The sequence below is a fragment of the Siphateles boraxobius genome, unplaced genomic scaffold, assembly GCF_051911475.1.
Source record: "Siphateles boraxobius isolate OS27281-9 unplaced genomic scaffold, OSU_SipBor_1 66, whole genome shotgun sequence".
Taxonomy (NCBI): Eukaryota; Metazoa; Chordata; class Actinopteri; order Cypriniformes; family Leuciscidae; genus Siphateles; species Siphateles boraxobius.
The window spans coordinates 25,429,364-25,451,703 of record NW_027509193.1 but is presented as its reverse complement, the minus strand read 5'-3'; the positions used below and the strand labels follow the sequence as shown (position 1 = coordinate 25,451,703).

At 36.8% G+C, this 22,340-nt stretch overlaps 1 protein-coding gene across 1 annotated transcript in view; it reads left to right on the top strand.

Annotated features, from left to right (window-relative positions):
• Window positions 1–22,340, top strand: part of myo15aa (myosin XVAa) — a 40,397-nt gene that overhangs the window by 10,556 nt on the left and 7,501 nt on the right. Inside the window, exons 9-42 of the mRNA XM_077213841.1 lie at window positions 2,898–2,956; window positions 7,603–7,726; window positions 7,839–7,934; window positions 8,019–8,150; window positions 8,265–8,390; window positions 8,499–8,576; window positions 8,656–8,810; window positions 8,915–8,960; window positions 9,054–9,178; window positions 9,300–9,417; window positions 9,937–10,112; window positions 10,577–10,661; window positions 10,749–10,802; window positions 11,244–11,325; window positions 12,112–12,242; window positions 12,365–12,460; window positions 12,720–12,955; window positions 13,026–13,204; window positions 14,235–14,307; window positions 14,585–14,776; window positions 15,255–15,361; window positions 15,492–15,580; window positions 17,171–17,294; window positions 17,919–18,113; window positions 18,272–18,330; window positions 18,408–18,518; window positions 19,219–19,297; window positions 19,675–19,816; window positions 20,024–20,114; window positions 20,253–20,406; window positions 20,495–20,610; window positions 20,729–20,788; window positions 21,510–21,585; window positions 21,681–21,796. Coding sequence (XP_077069956.1) covers window positions 2,898–2,956; window positions 7,603–7,726; window positions 7,839–7,934; window positions 8,019–8,150; window positions 8,265–8,390; window positions 8,499–8,576; window positions 8,656–8,810; window positions 8,915–8,960; window positions 9,054–9,178; window positions 9,300–9,417; window positions 9,937–10,112; window positions 10,577–10,661; window positions 10,749–10,802; window positions 11,244–11,325; window positions 12,112–12,242; window positions 12,365–12,460; window positions 12,720–12,955; window positions 13,026–13,204; window positions 14,235–14,307; window positions 14,585–14,776; window positions 15,255–15,361; window positions 15,492–15,580; window positions 17,171–17,294; window positions 17,919–18,113; window positions 18,272–18,330; window positions 18,408–18,518; window positions 19,219–19,297; window positions 19,675–19,816; window positions 20,024–20,114; window positions 20,253–20,406; window positions 20,495–20,610; window positions 20,729–20,788; window positions 21,510–21,585; window positions 21,681–21,796 — 3,882 coding nt within the window. The remainder of the gene's footprint in view (window positions 1–2,897; window positions 2,957–7,602; window positions 7,727–7,838; window positions 7,935–8,018; window positions 8,151–8,264; window positions 8,391–8,498; window positions 8,577–8,655; window positions 8,811–8,914; window positions 8,961–9,053; window positions 9,179–9,299; window positions 9,418–9,936; window positions 10,113–10,576; window positions 10,662–10,748; window positions 10,803–11,243; window positions 11,326–12,111; window positions 12,243–12,364; window positions 12,461–12,719; window positions 12,956–13,025; window positions 13,205–14,234; window positions 14,308–14,584; window positions 14,777–15,254; window positions 15,362–15,491; window positions 15,581–17,170; window positions 17,295–17,918; window positions 18,114–18,271; window positions 18,331–18,407; window positions 18,519–19,218; window positions 19,298–19,674; window positions 19,817–20,023; window positions 20,115–20,252; window positions 20,407–20,494; window positions 20,611–20,728; window positions 20,789–21,509; window positions 21,586–21,680; window positions 21,797–22,340) is intronic.

Genomic DNA, 22,340 nt, shown 5'->3' with positions numbered 1-22,340 from the left:
ATATCTTAGCAATCCTTTATTGACTGTAAATTTCATTTTATCCGTCAGCACTGAAAATTAAAACAATATCCCTAGTTTTGTCTTCCTCTTATCCAACTTCTATAGGAGTACCTTTATTACAACGCCAATATAAAATATACTTATAAGCCACATTTAAAATGTGTTTTTATTGCATTATGTAATACAATTATCCTAACACATTATCTTGTTGACTATTTGTGTAAATAATACAAGAGCAAATCATTGCAAAAACATTATAACTAACTTTTGCATCCAACTGGTGCCATAGGTGATTTTTACTTTTTAACTATAAACATGCTACACTGACATATGACAAAGTGTCAATTTTAAAAAACTTCTTATTTTTAAATGTTTCCTTGAAAGGCTCGCTGTCTTTCTCTACACTAGATGATACTTGCATTGTCATACTTTGTCATATATTTTTAAGTGTGACAATATTTTTGCGGCCACTGTATATTGCGTATTTCACTGTTTTGAGATAGACAGGACTCGAGGATATCAACAGGAAGTGTCCGCATCTCACCTCTAGACCTTACATGACCTCCTGGCAGAACTCACACATCAAGGCCCCATGCCAAGTATCAGCACACTGTTAGTGAAGGTTTTATCATTACATCAGTTTCATAAAAGTCCTTTGGAAACACGATCCAAATGCCAACACCGTTCAATTTGACAGAAAGCACAAGGCACCAAAAGATAGCCGCAAATGGTGCGTATTAGCCCCAATCCCTCATATAGTATAACATGGCAAGCTGATTATGGCAGGGCAGCATGCCATATCCCTATGGCAACCAGTGTAACCCAGTCAGGGAAAACCCTGGGCAGAAACAGACATCAAGAGGCCTTAAAGCAATATGAGGCTCCCATCATAGACCGTGTTACAGTCCTTCAACCCACTGTAGGGGTGCCACCAAGAGGTCTGTCGCAGTATTAACCCTGCTTAACCAGTTCAGCACAAACACAGTAAACTTGTGTAGTTACTCCAAAACCTAAAAGGCAGTTCTACCGTGAATATAATGTGATCAAAAGGACTGTGAAACAAAATTTCACTTTTGAGAGCAACATTGCCTGCACGCCCACTTCTTCAGCAGCCTTGGTTCCACAAGTATTTTTCCCATTTATTTCTAGGGAATTTTTAGGAAATTTAATAGCTTTTACATTTAACAGCCTTAATGAGGGAAAGAACTACAATATCATGAAGAATTATTAATGAAATAATTGAATAAAGAAATCTAAAAACAATGGAGAAATATAAAATTATTAATTTATAGATGTTTATCATATAAAGAAACAATATATTTTAAAGGGTTAGTTCATCCAAAAAAGGAAAAGTATGTCATTAATTACTCACCCTCATGCCGTTTCAATCCCATAAGACCCTCGTTCATCTTCGGAACACAAATTAAGATATTTAAGATATTTCTGACATTCTCTGATGGTGGTTTAGTATTTCACCATGAATTCCACTGTTGAACAGGATTATTATTTATTTTTTCTAAAAAGTTGAAATAGTGCAGGCTGATGGCTTAAAACAAAAGCATATATCATCTAACAACTTCATAGCCCACAGTAGGTCTTCTTTAGATAAGTTATCGTTCAAAATCCCCACGTGGAGAAAATGCATGGGATTTTTATTTCCAGAACCTGACTGTTGCACTCTATAGATTAAAATCCTCAATCAAACAGAACAATGTTATGACATATAGCTTCTATTTCAATCTAATTATCTATTAAATCAATTCATGGAAAACCTAGGCCCAATAGTAAAATCTCTCAATGTGTCAATCAAACCAAACAGAGAGCTTATTTAAATAGAGTTCCTATTCAAACCTGATATGTCTGAAACTATCCAATATTCCACACCAACAAAGGTAAAGTGAAGGTAAAGTGAAGGTAAAGTGTTTCAAGTTCCATCATTCCCTGTCCAGTGAAGTTTCTGTAAATAAAGAAGAATCCCAGGGTTTGTAAGATGTTTCCTTATGAACTTCCAATTGTTTCCATTCTACATATTTTCCAAGAGCTGATTCCTCAACCTTCCTCTGGTGGAGACCATCAACATGTCCGTGTTCTGTTTCAGCATCTTTCCTCACATCAGATCCACATCAATTCCTGATGTCAGATGTATCATTGGAAAAAAAAAACTTTCATATGATATTTACACAGCATCTTGTTTCAGATCAGCCTTTGTCTCAGTCTTGGTCAGAGCCAGTGCTCATCAATGTTCACAGTCCCATTGCCATGTTAAAATGTCCTAAGGCAGTTAGACTACTGCTCATGGCTACAAGTGTGACACCTTTGAGGGCCCTTCAATGTAATTTAGCTAATTCCTTTCATTAAAGGAACAGCTACTCTCTACGTAACAGGAGAAGGCCATACTCAAAGTAATTTCCCTTTGTCCAATTGAAATGGACGGGGATCTCATGCTACCAGGCTTTTCTTATCTGATGAAACCATTAAGCCCTGCTTTCAGACATCGACACCAGGTTTTTATCCTGAAAAGAGACTGATCTATCCAAGTAAAGTGAATGAGAATGGGAATTCTTCAACCACAACGTTAAACTATTTAAGGAAAGATTTGTTTTTTTTATTAAAGCCCTAATGTCATAATTTGAAAGGGATTATATGGTCTTGCGACAGATGCTGGGATGTGTTTACTATACAGACACTAGTACTGTAGGCTGGTAATTTGCCTAAAGATAGCCTACTGTCTTAGCATTAGCAACACTTCATCTCAAGAGATCAACAATATTTCAACAAAGCTGGTTTCCAATAAAAGTGATGTGTTTTAGCTTTTATTATAAAAGAAAGTCCCAGTTCACCACTTTTGGATTTGCTACCAGTATTTCTGGTATTTCAGTAATTCTGTACTTTCTTAGGAAACAATGAGGGAGAAGATCTACACGCCCCTGACTGTTGAGAGTGCAATTGATGCCAGGTAGGGAAACTCCTACAAAGCATTTCTATATGCTTACACTTAGACTTTGCTAATTTACAAATAAATAAATATTTCTAAATAAAAACATTTGGAAGTTTGCTTCCACCACAGAATAAAAAATAAATAAAAAAGGTAATCACAACTTTTTATCTATTTTTTATTTATTTCACAGTTAGGAATTTATATTTAACAATTTGGACTTTTCCCCCTCAAAATTGAGAGTTAAAATCTCATAATTCTTGAAATTCAGAGTTTAGAATTGCCAATTCTAACTTTTTTCCTCAGAATCGTGAGATATAAATTCAGAAAATGCAAGAATAAAAATGCAAAAATGTCAGAATTGTGTTATACAAATGTGTAGATATGAATTTGCAATTAAAAAGGTAGCCTAATTGAGACTTTTTATCTCTAAATTCAAACTTTTCCCCTCACATTTCTCATTTTTTTGTTCTCGCAATTCTTGTCAGAATTGTGAAATAAAAAGTCACAATAATCTTTTTTATTCCGTGGCGGAAACAAGCTTCCATAAAGAAAAAAAAAATGTTTTGAATTGTATTTTTATTCTATTTTTATTTTACTTGTACATTTTCTAAAAGCTTCAGCTAAGAAAAAAATAGTTCATTACAATTTGTAAAGCTAAAATCGCTGTTGCAGTTCTGGAACTTTCGCCAGATTTAGCCACGCCCCCTCTTTCTACAACATCGCTTCTACAACGCGCGCGTGTGTGTGTTTTACCTGTCAAGCAGAAGAAAAGCGCATGCAGCATCTGCTTTCAGTCGCTGTCAAGTTATCACCACCCTCCAGCAATAATAAGTTTAACGATGTTCACTCTCGTCTTGTTTCTTTTTTTTTGGATTCGTCGCTTTTTGGTCTCTTTGTTCCATTACGACGTTTAGCTTTGTAAGCCATTTCTTCGCATCACAATGACCAATCGTGAACATTTCACACTCACAGAAGAGATTCATGTAGAACACTCACAAGATCCGTCTATCCCCATCTTAGCGTCCGATTTCCCCTATGTTGGCGCGGTAACTGATTGACAGGCAGAAAGGGCCTCAAAAAAGCCTCCTGATCTGAAGAGGCCCGTTATGTCAGTTATATTTTTTAGGATACATTTCTGAATAATTCCATAAACATTACTTAAAGTAATTTCAAATTAAGTTGTTTGGCACTTCTTTTTTAGAATTCAATAAAAATTTAAAAAGAATGCAATTCGCAAGAGGGGTTAATACATAATTATGGTTAAAGTATCATGGCAGTAAAATAACGACAAATGTTTTTGAAACAAAAAAGCTTGTTGAATTGCACTAATTTAGAAAAATATGCATTGCATTAACCGTGCTTGCATTTTAATGCATTGTATTTTTAGGGCTTGTAGTTGTATAGGCGTCAGAGGGTACCACAACTTCCAATAGGAAAATTCAACTGCAGTAGCCACCGTTCAACCTGAAGAGGGCAGCACTCAGACGTTTTTACACCATATATTGTAGAATTAAATCACTTTAAACCCAAATGTCAAAAAATATACTCGAATCAATGAACAGCATTTATGAAGCTCCATTCTTACAGATCATTAACTAAAAAAAGTTATTTTAGTGTTTAGTAACCCCTTAAATCGCGGAGCTGTGCTTCAGAACTGGAGGTTCCCTCAATAGGTCATTCTCCAGGATTCCCCTGCCGTCCAGATGTGTAAAGTAGGCTGGCAGTATTTTACTGCGCTCTCCGGAACACCTGTTTATCAGAATTGGCTGAGGCTGGGATTCATTCACCTTTCAGATTTCACTTCCAAAATGTTAATTCTGTTTAAAATACAACCTATAATATTCGACAGGCAATTTTCAGACCATGTCATTTTGCCTCACAAATCAAATTCGACATTTGACATCTGGGAACGGCAGGAATAGTAGTAGATTACCGATTAATAATCTCCATAGCTGTTAGTCGACCCAGACATTCACTGGTCGACCTCACCAAAGCACGTCTACGGAAAGCCTGGCCACTTTATTACCTTTTTTATTTATATGTTATAGGTTGTATTTTAAAAAGAATGGACATTTTGGAAGAGAAATCTGAAAGGTGAATATGGATTATTGAATTTTTAAAAATGAAAATGTGTGTGAAATGTTTTGAATTTAAATATTCACATCTTAAATATTGAACCATGTTGAATTTACTAGACAAAAAATGATATCCTGATAAAAGTGGATTTTGAGAGGTATAGCTCCATTACATAGACATAATAAATACATAGACGCCCTATTGGCCGCTTTGGAACGTTGCTGCGATACGTCAACGTGTCCGCCATTTTGCGGAGGGCAAGACTGCGCTGTAAACAAATGCAAGTAAACGGGTGAGCTGCGGTTTTCCTGGATAAAAACAATAATAACGATTACATTTATCAGCCGATTTCAGTGGTTTGTACGTGGTGTACGTTTCTATTACTAATTATATAATGACCAAATACAACCCCAAAAAAAATGTCAGTCTTGTTTGTGAAAGGTAATTCCCCGAGACCTGTTTTCAATTGTGTGGCGACTTGTACAGCCCCACGCAGAGCACAAAACAGGCATTTTTCTCAATTCCCATAATGAGAGGTATGGGAAAGTTGCCCTCAAGGGGGTAATCCATCAGCCGGAAGTTGAAGCCTCGCGGGAACCGCCATTGTAGCAGAATTTAACCTGCTGTTAGCATTCCATTGACTCCCATTCATTTTGGCGTCACTTTGACAGCGAATAACTTTACATCTGAGGCGTCCAAAGACTTCATTTGTCCATTATATATTTCTAAATAAACACGACAATGTATAAAAGGCTCCATTACTTTGTATCTTACGTTATGGCCCCGTAGAAGCCGTTTTTGTTAAAAACAGGCTAACGATTGCGTCATAACCACGCGACTTTTTGTCGCACAATAGAGACATTACCGTATAGACAGGAGGAGAAGCTCGCAGGCAATCGGGGGGACGTCCCGTCAAGGGAGAAGCCCATAGATAATGAGTCAATAAAAGCAACGGGACAAAATATTTCAACAACGTTTTTGGGGAATTGGAAATAATTCGGTATGTGGCAAGTGAATACATATGAAGTGATTAACGTTGGCAATTTTCACGCACAGCTATTAGAAGATTTACGTCTGTCAGACAGGTTGCTCACGTCATCAAGCTTAGTTTGAGTCGGTTTGAGTCTGCGCGTCAGGAACGGAAGTGCTAAAAAATCGCTAAAAATGGGCTTCAAATGTCTCAACTGAGTTCCAATGAGATGGCTCCGTCCACTTCTTATACTGTCTATGGTTGCCCTCCTTGATATGGCGGCGCCATTGACGTACGCTCCAGCAGCCAATAGGGCGTCTATGTATTTATTATGTCTATGCTCCATTAGACCTCGCTTCATTCTGCATTCGTCCTGTGAGCGCCCTCATATGGAGCCAGAGCGGTACTGCAACCAGTTCAGAAGCCGGAAGTTTACTGCGAGTGAAAGTTCAGACCATAGACGTCGGTTCAGAGCTCACCAACAGGAGGTGCAAGCGGCTATTGACGAAGACCAAAGCAACGGATGAGAGAGTCATTTATTCATAAAAACGGATTTAGTGAGTTTGAAGTAAAAATATTTGATGAATGTATACTATGTGCGGAGAGCACTCACTCAATATTATCTCATTTTTGACAGAGGTGGCTTTTAAAGGCTTTTGCATCGGAACTCTTCATATAGCAGCTACTTAACGTTACTACCTCAGATTTAACGTTTGATCTGTACGTCAGCATCGGGGAATAATGTTATAATTTCGTTCACGTACCCGGTAGAGAAAGCTGCTTAGATGTACAAACGTAACCGTAAAGACTTAAATGTAACACAGCTCTTGTGTCCTTATCAGCTTCTCCATATTTATATGTATATAATTATACACTGGCCCTAATAATCATCACAAATAGCCTACTTACCGCTTGCTCCGTTTCTGTAAATCCGTTTTTATGAATGATTGGCTCTCTCACCCGTTGCTCTGGTCTTCGTCAACAGCCGCTTGCACCTCCCCTGGTGAGGTCGGCTAACAGCTATGGAGATTATTAATCGGTAATCTACTGCTATTTCTGCCGTTCCGAGATGTCAAATGTCGAATTTGCTGTCGAATTTGAACTACTGAATTTGTGGAAGTGAATTTGTAAGGCGAAATAAAATAGAATGAAAATTACCTGTCGAATATTATAGGTTGTATTTTAAAAAGAATGGACATTTTGGAAGAGAAATCTGAAAGGTGAATATGGATTATTATTTTTAAAAATGAAAATGTCTGTGAAATGTTTTGAATTTCAATATTCACATCTTAAATATTCAACCATGTTGAATTTCAGCCCATATAAAAATGCAAGCCCTAAAAATACAATGCATTAAAATGCAAGCACGGTTAATGCAATGCATTTTTTTTTTCAATTAGTGCAATTCAACAAGTTTTTTTTTGTTTCAAAAACATTTGTCATTTATTTTACTTTAATAGACTGAGCAAGAATTAAATATGGAATTTAAAAAAGAAAGTAATGAACATTCAGATGTAGAGTTTTAGAACTAAAATCAGTGTCATTAAAAATACTACTTTCTCTGCATTGACCATTGAGGTAATCAAATTATGGTAATTTTCCCTCTCAAACATAACAGAGATGCAGTTGCCAAGATCCTGTATTCCCTTCTGTTCAGCTGGCTAACAGACAGAATAAATACGCAGGTTTATCCTCGGAACGAAGCACTATCTATCTCCATCCTTGATATCTATGGATTTGAGGTATGGCACTGTAACTTGTTTTCACACGACAGTAAAAGATATTCCTAATACTCTTCATTGCGGTAAAATTTGGATTGCAATTGACTGAATCTCACTTTTTTGTGCTTTGTAGGATCTTACCTTCAACAGCTTTGAACAGCTTTGCATAAATTATGCAAATGAGTACCTTCAGTTCTTTTTCAACAGGGTCATTTTCAAAGAAGAACAAGTAAGCTGTCTCTGTTCACTCTAATCTTCTGAGAAACTGCATGTGGTATGCATCTGAAAAATTATTTTCTTTTGAATGTTCAAGGATGAATATAGCAGAGAGCAAATCAACTGGGAAGAGGTGCCTTTCTCTGACAACCAGGCCTGCATAGACCTCATTGCAGCAAAGCCCCATGGGATACTCCGAATTCTTGATGATCAGAGCGGGTTTCCACAGGTGTCATTTCTTCTTAATGTTCATTGATGTTCTTGTTAGCATTTATCTATTCATCACTATTAATTTGCATCATTTGCATTTTAATTAACCTCCTTTTGAACAAATTTCCTCTAGGCTACAGACCATACCTTCCTTCAGAAATGCCACTATCACCATGGCAACAATCCACTGTATTCTAAGCCAAAAATGCCTCTCCCTGAATTTGCTATCAAGCATTTCGCTGGGAAAGTCTCCTATCAGGTGCATTTAAACTACTTGTCTCGAACCATCAAACATTTTATTTATTCCCTATAAAGTATTAGTGGAGGAATAGACCAAAATTTTTGTGATTGAAAACACGCTTCACAGGTCCATAAATTTCTGGATAAGAATTACGATCAAGTTCGCCAAGATGTTCTTGACCTTTTTATTCATAGCAAAAACAAGGTAAGAGAAATGATTAAACTACCATGAGCCAGTTATGAATGACCCCAATAAACGGACCCGTATCTCGCTGTGGTTTTAGATGGTTGCATACCTGTTTATGTGCTATGCTGAGGCCCTCAACCAGCAGAGATCTCATGTTAGGAAGAACAGCACAGTAACACGGCGCCATCAGGCCTCAACGGTGGCGGCCAAGTTCCAACAATCCCTCATGGAGCTAATTGAAAAGATGGAGAGGTAGACCACCTAAATTGTGTCTACATGAATCTCTTCTGTGATTGGTTTTAGACCCATGTAGGTTTTTCGATCACCAACTACTTCTTTCCATTTTGTACTTACAGAGCTAACCCATATTTTGTGCGATGCATAAAGCCAAATCAAAACAAGGTAAAGAACCGCAATCACTGGGTTTCAATGGTATTAACCTATTTGCATCTGGGCTGGAATTGAAATCCACTGAGAAAGTATGTAACATTGCAGGAGCCTGCTGTGTTTGACATGGAGCTGGTCAGTGCCCAACTTAACTACTCTGGGATTTTAGAAACCATTCGAATCAGGAGAGAGGGCTATCCGATCAGAATGCCATTTGATGTCTTCCTTTTCAGGTAAGAGCTAGACATGTCAAACACGTCTGAGGCCATTAACACAAAGTTTTTCCCTTTTGTATCTGTTTTTTAACATATCAAGAAAATTATAATAATTACTCAATTATTCGGTTGAATTTAGATATAAATCACTGCTAGGCCTCAAACAGCCTCCACCTGCCAATGGTGAAAACTGTGTCATCATGTTAAGGAAGCTTTGCCCTGTTAGACAAGGATCGTTTCAAGTCGGTGTCACCAAGGTGTGTATGATTCTGATTAAGTGCAATTGTTACTATTCGTTTAGTCTCAGACCGTCAGACGTCACGGTGAACATGATTTGACCAAGTACAACATGTTCCTGGATCAACATTTTTGTTGACCCTTGAACAACTTTCCAATTGACCAATCAGATTTGAGGGACAAGTTTACAGTTTTATCAAGTTTAGGCTTACAACCAGGGTTTGGTGCTTCTACGTCAGTGTTATTCACCTATTATTTCCCTCTGAATTAAGGGATAAGTTATGGTTAGGTTCAGGGGTAGGGATAGGACTACATTTTCAGACAGAAATGTTGTTCCAGGGTCAACAAAATATGTTGATCCAGGAACATGTCTTACTTGTCAAAATTGCGGTGACCCAGACGTCACACCGTGGACCACCCACAGGTAGTTAATGGTCAAAATATCATTGCAATGTGGACTAGACTTTATGATGAGAAAAGTCTGGCTATGTAAGACTACTGTTTTTTAGTACTTGATTGCACCTTTTATTTTTTGTTAGTTGTTCATGAAAGAGGACATCTACTTCCTGTTGGAGAGTAAGAGGGACAGAGTAAGGCATGTAGCTGCCCTGACTTTGCAGCGTTACACCAGGATGTTTTTTGTGAGAAAACGCTATACAGCCTTCCGCATGAAGATCATACGGCTGCAGGCCCATTGCAGAGGCTTTCTCACAAGGTATAAACCAAAATTCCTTATTCTCACTCTAAATCAGTGGTTCCAACCTTTTTGAGTCGAAGGCCCCCTCTCATTGTCAATAAATATATATTATATTTCAATGAATGAATGTTCTTCATTTTAACATTTTCTTTATAAAAAAGGGAAAAAGTCGGCACACCACGGTGGTAAGTCTGTCATTAAATTGTTCACATTTTTGGAGCCGTGGTGTGCCGACTTTTCCCTTTTTTATTAATTTCCTTGTTGAGCACCCAATTTGAGCAACATATTGCTTTGCTGTGGGTGTGTGTGCTTTGGATCTGATTTTACTACATTTTCTTTATAACCAATAATTTGACAAGATTTTTCTAGTTTGTGAATTATTGTTTTTTATCATTATTTTTTTTTACTAACAAATAGCAATTTCTATCCAATAAATTGTTTTAGATCTTGATCATTTCTATAATTTAGCTTTCTCTTCACAGGAAGCGATATGTGAAAATGAGAGCTAGTCTGGTGAAATTACGCTCTCTGATCCGTATGTATGTGGATCGCAAGAGATATATAAAGGTAAGAACAAATGCAGATTTAGTGTGTAGTGATCAGGCTAAGCTGCAATCCCACATTTAATTGTTTTACTTATTTTTCTTCTTTTAGCTGAGATACGAGGCCAGGAGAAAGGCAGAAGAGGAGCAAAGGCGAATAGAAATGGTTATAATGACATTTCCTGTCTGAATTGACCACATTTTAGTTAATGTCTTATGCCTACAGTATTTAACAAACATAATAAAAGACTGGGGGGAATAATTCATTAAAAAAAACCCTGCTTACAATATAATCGGTAACACTTTACATTAAAGTTTCATTTGTTAACATTAATTAACTACATTGGTTAACATGAACTAACAATGAATAATACATCTACAGCATTTATTAATCTCAGTTAATGTTAATCTCAACTTTTACTAATACATTTTTAAGCTGTTGTATATGTTAACATTAGTTAATGCACTTATGAACTAACATTAACAAAGGTCAATAAATACTGTAAAAATATATTACTCAATGTTGGTTAATGTAAGCCAATGCATTATCTAATGTTAACAAATCAGACCTTATTGTAAAATGTTTCTATATCTTCTTTATTTACAGGAGCTGTCAAAACGGGAAGTGGTCAACGTCACTCATCTGGTTATTCCAGCTGAACTCGGAGCATTGCTGCAGGCAGCCTCTGGTACTGCAGGGCAAATTCCTCACATTAAATAAATATATTTTTTATATTGTTCAAAAGTTTGGGGTCAGTAAGATTATGTTTTGAAAAAATATATATTACTTTTTTTCAGCAAGAGTGCATTCAATTGATCAAAATTGACAGTAAAGACATTTATACTGTTACAAAAGATTTTGGTAACACTTTATTTTAAGGTGATATAGTTACACGTTACTTCATGTACTTACTATAGTAATAACAGTAAGTTAAGCATAATTACAAGTAAATAACCCTAACCCTAACTCTATAGTAAGTACATGTAGGTAATTATAATTAATATTACTAAGTACTTAATTAACTCAATTAACTAATATAAATACTGTTATTTTGAACTTTCTATTCATCAAAAAATGTTTACACAGTTTTCCGCAAAAATATTAAGCAGCACAAATGTTTTCAACATTGATAATAAGAAATGTTTCTTGAGCATAAAATCATCATATTAGACTGATCTCTGAAGGATCAAGTGACACTAAAGACTGGAGTAATGATGCTGAAAATTCAGCTTTGACATCACAGGAATAAATTACTTAGAAAACATATTTTAAATTGTGATTCATATTTCAATCTGTTAAATATAGAAAACATATTTTATAATTTGGCTGTTTTTTATCAAATAAATGTCTTGGTGAGCATAAAAGATAACAAAATCTTATTGAGCCCAGACTTTTCAGAAGTAGCATATAAAACGTAAATATAATGTATTTATAATGTACACTGCATGTCATTTCTCACCTCTGTGTTTTTAAGGTGGTAGAGAGCTCCATTCTGATTGCTTGGCTTTAGTCCAGGCTCCCACCGTTCAGGTGGAGTCACAGATCACTCTACCTCTTGACATCAACAATTACACTATCTCTAAATTTGTCCAGATTCACTTCAAAGTAAGACATACTTATAGTAATTTATTCCAAAATCACAAATAAGCTCTCATACTCAGATATTCATTCAGGAATGACTGATATACTGTATATTAATTTGTATGTTTTTTTATTATTAATAATAGGAGCCAAATTTTGGAATGTTAACTGCACCTTTGAAGACACCACTAACACACATTGACGATGATCTTACACATGAGGCTCTAGACGCCTTTGTCATGGTACACTGCATTATGTACTGTTGAAGGTTTTGCTATTGTCATTTATTTTACATGCAATAGACTTAAGCACAAATGTTGGTTCCGGAAATAAAAATTCAGTTTTACCATAGAGAAATAGATTTTTAACATATAAACCTTTCAACACAAACCTACAATGAGCATGAGATTACGTGAAGAAACGTGCCTCTATTGTAGCCATAAGTCAGTGTGATTTCAACTCTGTTAGCTCTCTATTAGCATTGCTTCTTTCACTTTGTAGATCTTAAGGTTTATGGGTGACCCACATCTAAATGGTGCTCAGGAGAATTTATTTGGAAACTACATTATTCAGAAGGGGCTTACCAACCCTGGTCTGCGGGATGAAGTCTTATGTCAAATTGCCAATCAGGTTTGGAGAAACACCAATCCAGAAAACTCAGAGAGGGGCTGGCTGCTGCTGCTGGCCTGCCTGAGTGCGTTTGCACCATCAGCCAAAATTGAGAAATACCTTCTGAAGTAAGCAACATACCAGTATTCATGTTGGGTCATTAGCAACTTGTAAGCATTCATTACTTTTTGGCTTTAGGTTTGTCTCAGATCATGCCTATAATGGGTTCAAAGCTGTCGGCCAACAGAAGCTCATTCAAGCCATGCAGAAGTCCCTGTATGGACCAGAGACAGCAAGGACTTACCCACTGTCCCTGCTGGAATGGACAGCCAATAGGAAGAAAGCAAACATGGTTTTGCAAGTACACTGTTTTGATGGTGTGTATCAGTTTCACCTTCACTGTTTGAGTTTCGGCAACCTTCAGTCAGTGTTTGCCATGTAGGTTGGGTTGCATTAAAAAAGTGAACATGATTTACCCGGGTCCATTACACTTAATTTCAATCACAGTAAGCTTGGAGTTTAATTAAAATAAACCCTTAATTAAATCCTTGAGTAATTGTAATTTCTGCCTAATTTAATCTTTATTGGAGCAACCGACCCTCAGTCGGCTTTTGCTCATTTGCTTTTCAAATCCACATTTTAGCACTTGAATGCAATTGTTAATTCCTATACTGTACATATCATAAAACACTTGTGAAAAATCAGCATAGATGTTTGAAGGCACATTTTAAAAGTCATTAGCTATAGGTTTCCGTCCAAACGTGAAGCAAATATTTTTAAAGTTCGCAAGAAAACAAAAACAAATGCGAATTAGGTGTGTATCCATCAAGTTGTTCTAGCGGATGATGGTGGTATTGCTAACCTAGTAACCAACACTACATAAAACACCATCAGCGGATTAGTCATGTGGGTTTAATGTTCGCTACATCAGAATTTATTCGGCCCATTATTCGCATGAACTCAGAAAAACACCTCAAGAGCGTAAAAACGTTTTTTTGTTTTATTTTGCGAATTAAGATATTTTTTTTCCTTGAAATTTGCCGTTTCCTTCACTTGTTTCTGATGCGATACTTCAAAATGTCCACAACAACGGTGATGGAAACAGATGTCAATTAGAAAGGAGAATATTTGCGCTTGTTTGGAATGAAAGAGATATGCAGACTTACATAAGGATACAAACACAAAGGATAGCTTACAAAACACTAAAAGAAAGCCCTGAAAGGCTCTTCCATTGCTATGATCTCCCTAAATCCCTTTGTTCCTCAAAACCCTCTGGAGACAATTGTGTTATGTGCATCTATATCAGGTGATACATGATCTGTGGTGCTACACAGATTAGAAAGTCATTTGCATGTAGTCTTCACTCCTGTCAAACCACAGCTGTTAAATGTCATGTTGTATTGACAGGGACATCTTTCCTGTGCCCTGTGCACTCCTGGACGAGTGGGGAGGAGTTGGCTGGGGATATTCTACAGCACAGGTATATGACCGTACACAAACTATACATATTATGTTCTATCTCTTGTTCCAACCATTTTCACTCTACTCTTCCTAGAGTCAGCCAACACACAATCTTTGATTTTGCATTCATCCATCCATTCATCTTCATAAGAACCTTTTTAATATGCTGTATTCCATGTCATTAGTTCTTGGCTCTTTCTTTTGGTTATGTTGGAATATGTACAGTCTATAATGAGGCCTTCATTATTCATCTGTAATTTGCCTGAAATTAATAGCCTCATTAACTGGCTCCACAGGGGTGTGAACGAGGCCTGGAAGGGGTGCTCTGTTGTCATGAAGGAGCACGGACAGTGGGCGGAGCTCGCAGGGCACGATTATGTAATGGACTTGATCGCAGACATGGAACTGATGAGAAATTTTCCAAAGCAAAAGTCTTACTTCATCATCTCCGCCGAGAGTCCCACCAGAACCAGGCCCAATGCCAGCCTGTCAGTATCTACATGATAGTCTTGCATTTTATTTGACTTTTATGCACACTAATGTGATGCATGACCATAAATATAAATTGTAATTGAATAGATCTGTGTTGCATGTCATTTAAAAATGAGTTAAATGTGAGTGTTTAAGTTCTGTGGCACCAAACTAATGACTGACAGAGGGAGACAGGGAGATATTTGAAAATATCTAAATCATTTTTAAATTCTGTTTATTGCCGCTGGTGACACACAAATGACAAACTTCACAAGTTGACAAGTTACAAATAGTAAATATTAATATTAATAAATTTGGTTAATTCTTTGCTGACTGATTTTGATTAGAATCACCTAAGGTGATGCATAATTCTTTATCATTATTTGTTTTTAACAAGCAAAAAAATACATTGTCACTATACAACTTCAGGGTAAATATTTTGCAGCGTCTTTGTAGTGTTATCTAATACTTTGCCCTCAATATGAATTTTCACAGGGCTCTGTTTGGAAGCGGATTTGATTCTGATGATGACAACTCACTTCTGCTCCCTCAGACAATGCTGAGCACCAGTCTCCCAGATTCAGATGGGTATTACAGCCACGGTCAGCTGTTTCTTTCTTTCTTTCTTCTTTTTTTTTTGGGCTAGCTTTTATGCTACTTTTATATATTCTGTGCAATGCTAATGGCATGATTTCTGTTTTTTTCTTAATAACTGTAAAAAAATAAAAATAGAATCAGACTTCAGTGAAGCACCAACTCAGAAAGGCATGGACAGATATCTCGACAGCCTGTTTGACCCAGTGTTGTCTGATGGTAATGGGGTAAGTGTCTCTTGTTCACTTCCCCAATTCAGCATGAGTTCATGAGTTTTTAACAAGTGTAAATGTAATAAAAACAGCATGATTTGGATGTTTAATGTAACTACGCCCATGAGCCACATTATGACATTATGACTACCTGCCTACTATGCTGTTAGTCTGCTGCTTGCTGCCAAAACAGCACCGACCCGCCATGGCATGGACTCTACAAGACCCATGAAGGTGTGCTGTAGTATCTGGCACCAAGATGTTATCCTTCAGAGCCACCGTGGATCAAATTTGTTGGTTCAGCACATCCCACAGGTGCTCAGTTGGATTGAGATCTGGAGAATTTGGAGGCCAGGGAAACACCTTGAACTCTTCATCATGTTCCTTAAACAATTCCTGAACAATGTGTGCAGTGTGGCAGGTGCATTTTCCTGCTGAAAGAGGCCACTTCTACCAGGGAACAACACCATTGTCATGTACCTGGTCTACAACAATGTGTCAAATTTACATTCATATGAATGGCCGTACCCATGGTTTCCCAGCAGAACAAAGACCTTCTTCTGGCTCGGACCAGATGGGATAGCCTTCATTGCTCTCATGCATCAATGACCCTTGGACAAACAAACCCCCTCTCACAAATTTTTCCCTCCTTGGACCACTGTTGGTAAATTCTCACCACTGCTGACCAAGAGCAACCCACAAGCCTCGCTGTTTCAGAGATGATCTGACCCATTCGTCTGGCCATAACAATTTGTCCCTTGTCAAAGTCTCTCAGATCTTTATCCCTGCCAATTTCTCCTGCCTTCAACACTTTGATTACGAGAACTGATTGTTTGCTTTCCATCTAATCTACCCAGACCTTAATATGTGGCCTTGTTAGGAGATGATCAATTATATTTGCTTCACTTGTGACATATCATAATGTTTTGGATCATCAGTGTATTTATGGAAAGAAGCTTAAAAATATAACAAGAACACAACTGGCCACTTGATACTCCTAGTATAAGTGATTGAGTGTATCAATGTGCTCTATGGCTGCCAGGTCCCCTGCAATGAAGGTGATTAAGTTACCAGTTTACCGTATTTCTCACAGCATTGAGCATACTTTATTTTTTCCCTTAGCTTTATCATTTTGAGATAATATCTGGTGTTTTTAAACTTCTGCTCCCTCAGGTATGGCCACTGCCATTCCACTGCCATACCTCCCACCGAGGTATGGCAGTGGAATGATTTATATATTTTTGGCAAACATAGAAATATTTAATTGAGGGCAATTGTAAAAATAAGCTCTGGAACCTTTTCAGTCACAAAGGAATAGTTAGTTTATTAAAAAAATATATATATATATATATATATATATATATATATATATATATAATTGTTTTTTTTTTTCTCACTTAAAGATCCTAGACTGGTAAGGGAAAAACAGACTTCTGTGGTCTAGGCCAGCATGGCTCTGTCTCAGTTGCGATAGTAAATGGGCCATGCCCCTCTTAGAGAGTATAAGGTACTCCCATGGGGAGATTGATTTCTCGTATGACTGAGTTGGGAAGGGTCCAGCCCTGAGTTGAGAGCCTGTTTTGCTTTGCCTTATCTGTTCTCCAGGATTTTGAGAAGTCATCCAGCATGTCCAGCCGTATGAAAGGAGCTGGTGGGATTGGAGGGGATGATGGTGACATAGTGAAGCCCCTCTCCAGTAGGCCTTATCCCCCCGGACTGCAGCCTGGTGGTGAGTTCTGCATCTGTCCTCTTTCTGTCCTCTTCATACCACACATCAATTATGCATGGGTACCCTAGGGTCAATTTGTACCTAAAAGCAGTTAATTGCCAGATAAACATTCAGAATTGCTAATTTTTGTAAACTGTATATTTGCCAATGCTTTGCATGATAAATAACCAATTTACCATTTAGATTGCTTTAATGCTTTGGGGATTGTTTTTTTTCTTCTTTTTTTTTTACTGTGGCTTTTGGTGATTGGTATTACAAAATGGGTGCCATTCGTGTTCCTCATATACTTATGCGTCAAAAAACTTTATTTTATTCTTTATTTGTTTTATTTTTTAACACCTCAAGCTAAAAAATATAATATATATTAATCAGTTGAATCCGACTGTTTAACACTGTTTAAGTCAAAATATTAAAATACAGAATATTTCTTATATGAAAAAGCTGCAAGGTGTTTATTTCACTTTAAGCAGCATTGTTCATGTTTATTTGACATAGTTGGTTGGCACAGCTAATTGGGTTTCATCTGACCTCAAAAATCCTAACCAACTTGGAATAAATCATTTGATTAAGATACGTGAAAGAGGTCATTCCTTACTGATCCTTAGTCATATTTACTGTTCTCAGCGGTGCCAGTTCTACCCGTTATGGGAGGAACAATGATGCCACCTATACCTATGCCAGCTATGCCCTCTGTGCCTCATGCCCCTACCGCCGTACCTTCAGTACCCCTAATGCCAGCTATGCCTTCTATGCCAGCCTTGCCTGCTATGCCACCTTTGCCAGCTATGCCTAATGTGCCATCAATGCCTGATATGTCAGGTATGAATGCTGCATAAGTCCTTCTATATAATGACGCTTGGTGCTGATTGATTGTCTGGGATAATTTTTTAAACACTGCACTGTTTATTTCTGTGTGTTCTAATCACAGTTATTACATTCGCTTTATTTTGTGCTTATTTAAATCTCTAAATATGTAGATCCAGCTGTCTTAGCACAGCAGCAGCAAGCCATCATCAACCAGCAAGCGATTATATTGGTGAGCAAACAAAGCACGACTTAGACTTGTAGCAAAATGCTAGTGTTTGAATAGCAAGCTAATGTAATGTACGACAGGCTCAGCAGATGACAATGCAGGCCATGGCCCTCCAGCAGCAGATGTATAATTCAGCTCACCACACACACAGCGAGCATGTGCCAGCTCCCCGCTCCAGCCAGTACAGCCCTGTGAGTATCTCTGAGCACTGATTACTATATGGATGATAAATCATTAGAAATCAAGTCAAAGCTTTATTATAATGCCATAGATCGACGTCATATTAGAACTTTACATTTCCACATATAGTATTGGGGTCAGTATGATATGTTTTTGAAAGAAGTCTCTAATGCTCAACAAGGCTGTATTTTTTATATCAAAAATGTAGTAAAAATAGCAATATTTTTACAACTTAAAATAACTGTTTTCTTTATTAATTATTTTATTCCTGTGATGGCAAAGCTGAATTTTCAGCATCATTACTCCTGTCTTCAGTGTCACATGATCCTTTAGAAATCATTCTGATAAGATGATTTGCTGCTCAAGAAACATTATTATTATTATTATTATTATTATTATTATCAATGCTGAAGACAGTTGTGTGGCTTAATATTTTTGTGGAAACCGTAATACATTTATTTTCAGGATTCTTTGATGAATAGAAAGTTCAAAAGAACAGCATTTATTTGAAATTAAAATCTTTTGTAACATTATAAATGTCTTTTCTGTTACTTTTTGATCAGTTTAATGCACCTATGCTGAGTATTAATTTCTTTAAAAAAACTCACTGACCCCAAACTTTTGAATGGTGGTTGATTTGCTTCCTCAAAACATACTAATGAACAGTTGATGCATTCAAAAAAAGCTGTTGGTCATGTATCTTATTTGAAGACTAAACAAGAAACAGGACCTGTTTCCTACAAACCAACCCCTGCTTCCCCACCACAGAAACCTTCACAGCGACAGTATAGTACGTCATTATTTCAATCTGTATACCTTCATGCTTAATTTCACTCATTAAAATGATCATTTCATAGGTAACACTTTACAATAAGGTTCCATTATGCATTAACTAACATTAGCCAACAATGAGCAATACATTTGTGACAGTTTTTATTTATTTTTTGGTTAACGTTAGTTAACAAAAATACAACTGTTCTTTGTTAGCTCTGGTGCATTAAATACTATTATCAGAGACATATTTTTTTATAACTAAGATTAACAAATTCTTTACAAAAGTTTTTCATTGTTAGTTCATGTTAACTAATGTAGTTAACTAATGTTAACGAATGGAAACTTATTGTAAAGTGTTACCATTTCATCAGTGTTTTGCTATGTTTCCAAAAGGCCCAACTAGGAGGGATCCACCAGCGGGGGACTTGGTGAGAGCCACCATCTCAAACACAGAACACTTAGAGCCAAGTCACAACATCAAAGACATTATCAGGCAGTACCAGACTAATCCTGTAAAACCAGCAGAGGTACCCAGGTGAGAATGAGAACTGAACATATTTAGATCTGAGCGGCAGTTCCACATTCATTAATAATGAAGGACCTGAACTGAAAACTGAGACACAGCAAACCAATGTTCTCCTTGACCTTGTAACAAAACATTGATAAAATATTAATCAAAAGAGATCATTAAAGTAGAACAGAACAAAGGCTGTAGCTCTAACTGCACTGGTCTTCAATACAGGAGGGAAGCTAAGGTGTTTTTGAGGAAACCAGACCCCCATGACGAAGCTATATTGATTCTTAAGGACCAGATGAGTGCTCCACCTTCACAGGTAGATCAGTCATAGTTAATTTACAGATAAGTTGACAGTGTTAAAGTCATATGAGTTAAAGTGATATAAAGTATTATCAGTGGGCTTTAGCATTATCATTGCGGTTAATGCCTATGTGTTCATGTCCCAAACTATCAGCGAAAGAAAATCTACACTCCAGTTTCTCCTTCGTCATCGGCAAAGGAGTTTGATTATGACCACCATGGGGCACTAAAACCAGCAAAAAGCATAAAGATGAAGCGATCACCTCCTGTGCCAGCTGTTAGTCAGAGATACCCAGCTCCTGCTCCTGGTAAACTCAGATCATCTAGGTCATTTCATTTTGATATCGAAACCATATTAGCATGGCTTTAACGTCACTGTGGTGTGTTACATTCCAGTATCTAGAGAACTTCCTGTAGAAGAGGAGAATATTCAGACTCAGCTGCACAAGAGGAGCAGTGAAGAGCACTACACCTACACCAATGTGCCCTGGAAAATCTACCTGAGGAAAGAGGCTAGTGTCATTTGTTTTGTATTGGGTTCATGGAACACAGTGATGTTACTCCAAAAAATGGAAATTATTATTAAAAATGAGATTATGAAACATTAAAAATGCTTTCATGTGTTTTTAGGTTTTTTATCCGAAAGACAGCTTCAACCACCCGCTGATCCTAGACCTCTTGTTTAAGCAGGTTTGGATTTTATTTTGTTTCGTTCTTTCTGTTAACTTTGGTTTTAGGGCTGTCAAAATGTTAAAGCTTTAATTATGATTTATCTCATAATTTGTTTTGTTTTACACATTTGTGCATTCAGTTCCAAAACAATCAAACAATAGGTCAAGGTGGAATTAATAGTTTTGGCAATAAGTGTGGATCATGAAACTTGTGGTGTAAATTTATGCAACAGTGTCTCAAACACAAAAATAAACATCTATATTTCTTAAACTGCATCAAAATGCACAATAAATGAAAACACTGAAAACTGAAAATGATCCATAATTAAATAATATAATACAATTACCCTCAATTTATGGACATAATTAACTTTGACTAATAATTTTTTTTAAATAATGATACAGATGATACAAAAATACAGTACAAACAGTAATATTGTGAAAAATGGTATTATGATTTAAAATAACTGTTTTCCATTTTAATATGTAATTCAGTGTCACGTGATCCTTCAGAAATCATTCTAATATGCTGATTTGGGGCTCAGGAAAAACAGTTTCTTAATATTTTTGTGGAAACTGTAACAACATTTTTTCAGGATAATTTAATGAATATAAAGTTCAAAAGGACAGCATTTATTTGAAATAGAAATCTCTTGTTGCAAATCTTACTTTTGAATGGTAGTGTATAAATTTGTGATCGTTTTTACTTTTATTAACCGTAATTATAATGAAACTTACAGATTGTCCATGACACATTCTCAGAGGCTTGCATTCGCATTACAACAGAAGAAAGGCAGAAGATGAAGTCCCTTTTTGGTATGATTTATGTTCCACTTACATACACATTTTCCTCTTGTCATATGTGAACTTTGCTTGTGGAGAGGAAAATTTTGGCTTCTATTTTGTGACAGTGGAGCAAAATGTTGACATCAGTGCCACAATCCAGGATGAGAATGCGAAGAAGAAGATTGTGGTTGCCGCAAGAGACACCTGGGAGATCTACTTCTCACGCCTCTTCCCAGCATCTGTAAGGAATCTCTCTCAGATTATCTCTGCTGAAAAGACCCACGTAGACCAGCCTGAAGTTCAGGGCTGGTTTATGTTTATCAGGGCTGGTTTAGCTGGTTGCTCTGCTTAGCACACTGTTCACAAAATGTAAATTGTGAAATTACTGAATGGTTCTGGTGAAGCTGGCTGAAAGGTAGTCATATCTGTCATAGCACGTCATCATCCAAAACACATCATAATGTATTCTCAGAGTAGTTTTGGCATTTTAATTATAGGGCAATGCTCAAGTATTTGGTTTTGGTCATGTATTAAGGGCCAGATTTACTAACAGCTTGCGCCAGCGCAAACCCTCTTTTGGCGTAAAAAAATTACTGTCAGGATTTACCGAAGACACGCAATGAAAAATTAGCGCTGAAAAGGCGTGGACAGTTATTTTTGCAGCTGACCTTATTGCATATACATTAGCAAAATTTGAGAGTATTTAAATGAATCAAGCAAGGTGATCTACTAAGATTTGCGCCATTATTTATTGCCCAAAAAAAGCATGTTTTAAACCAGACGCT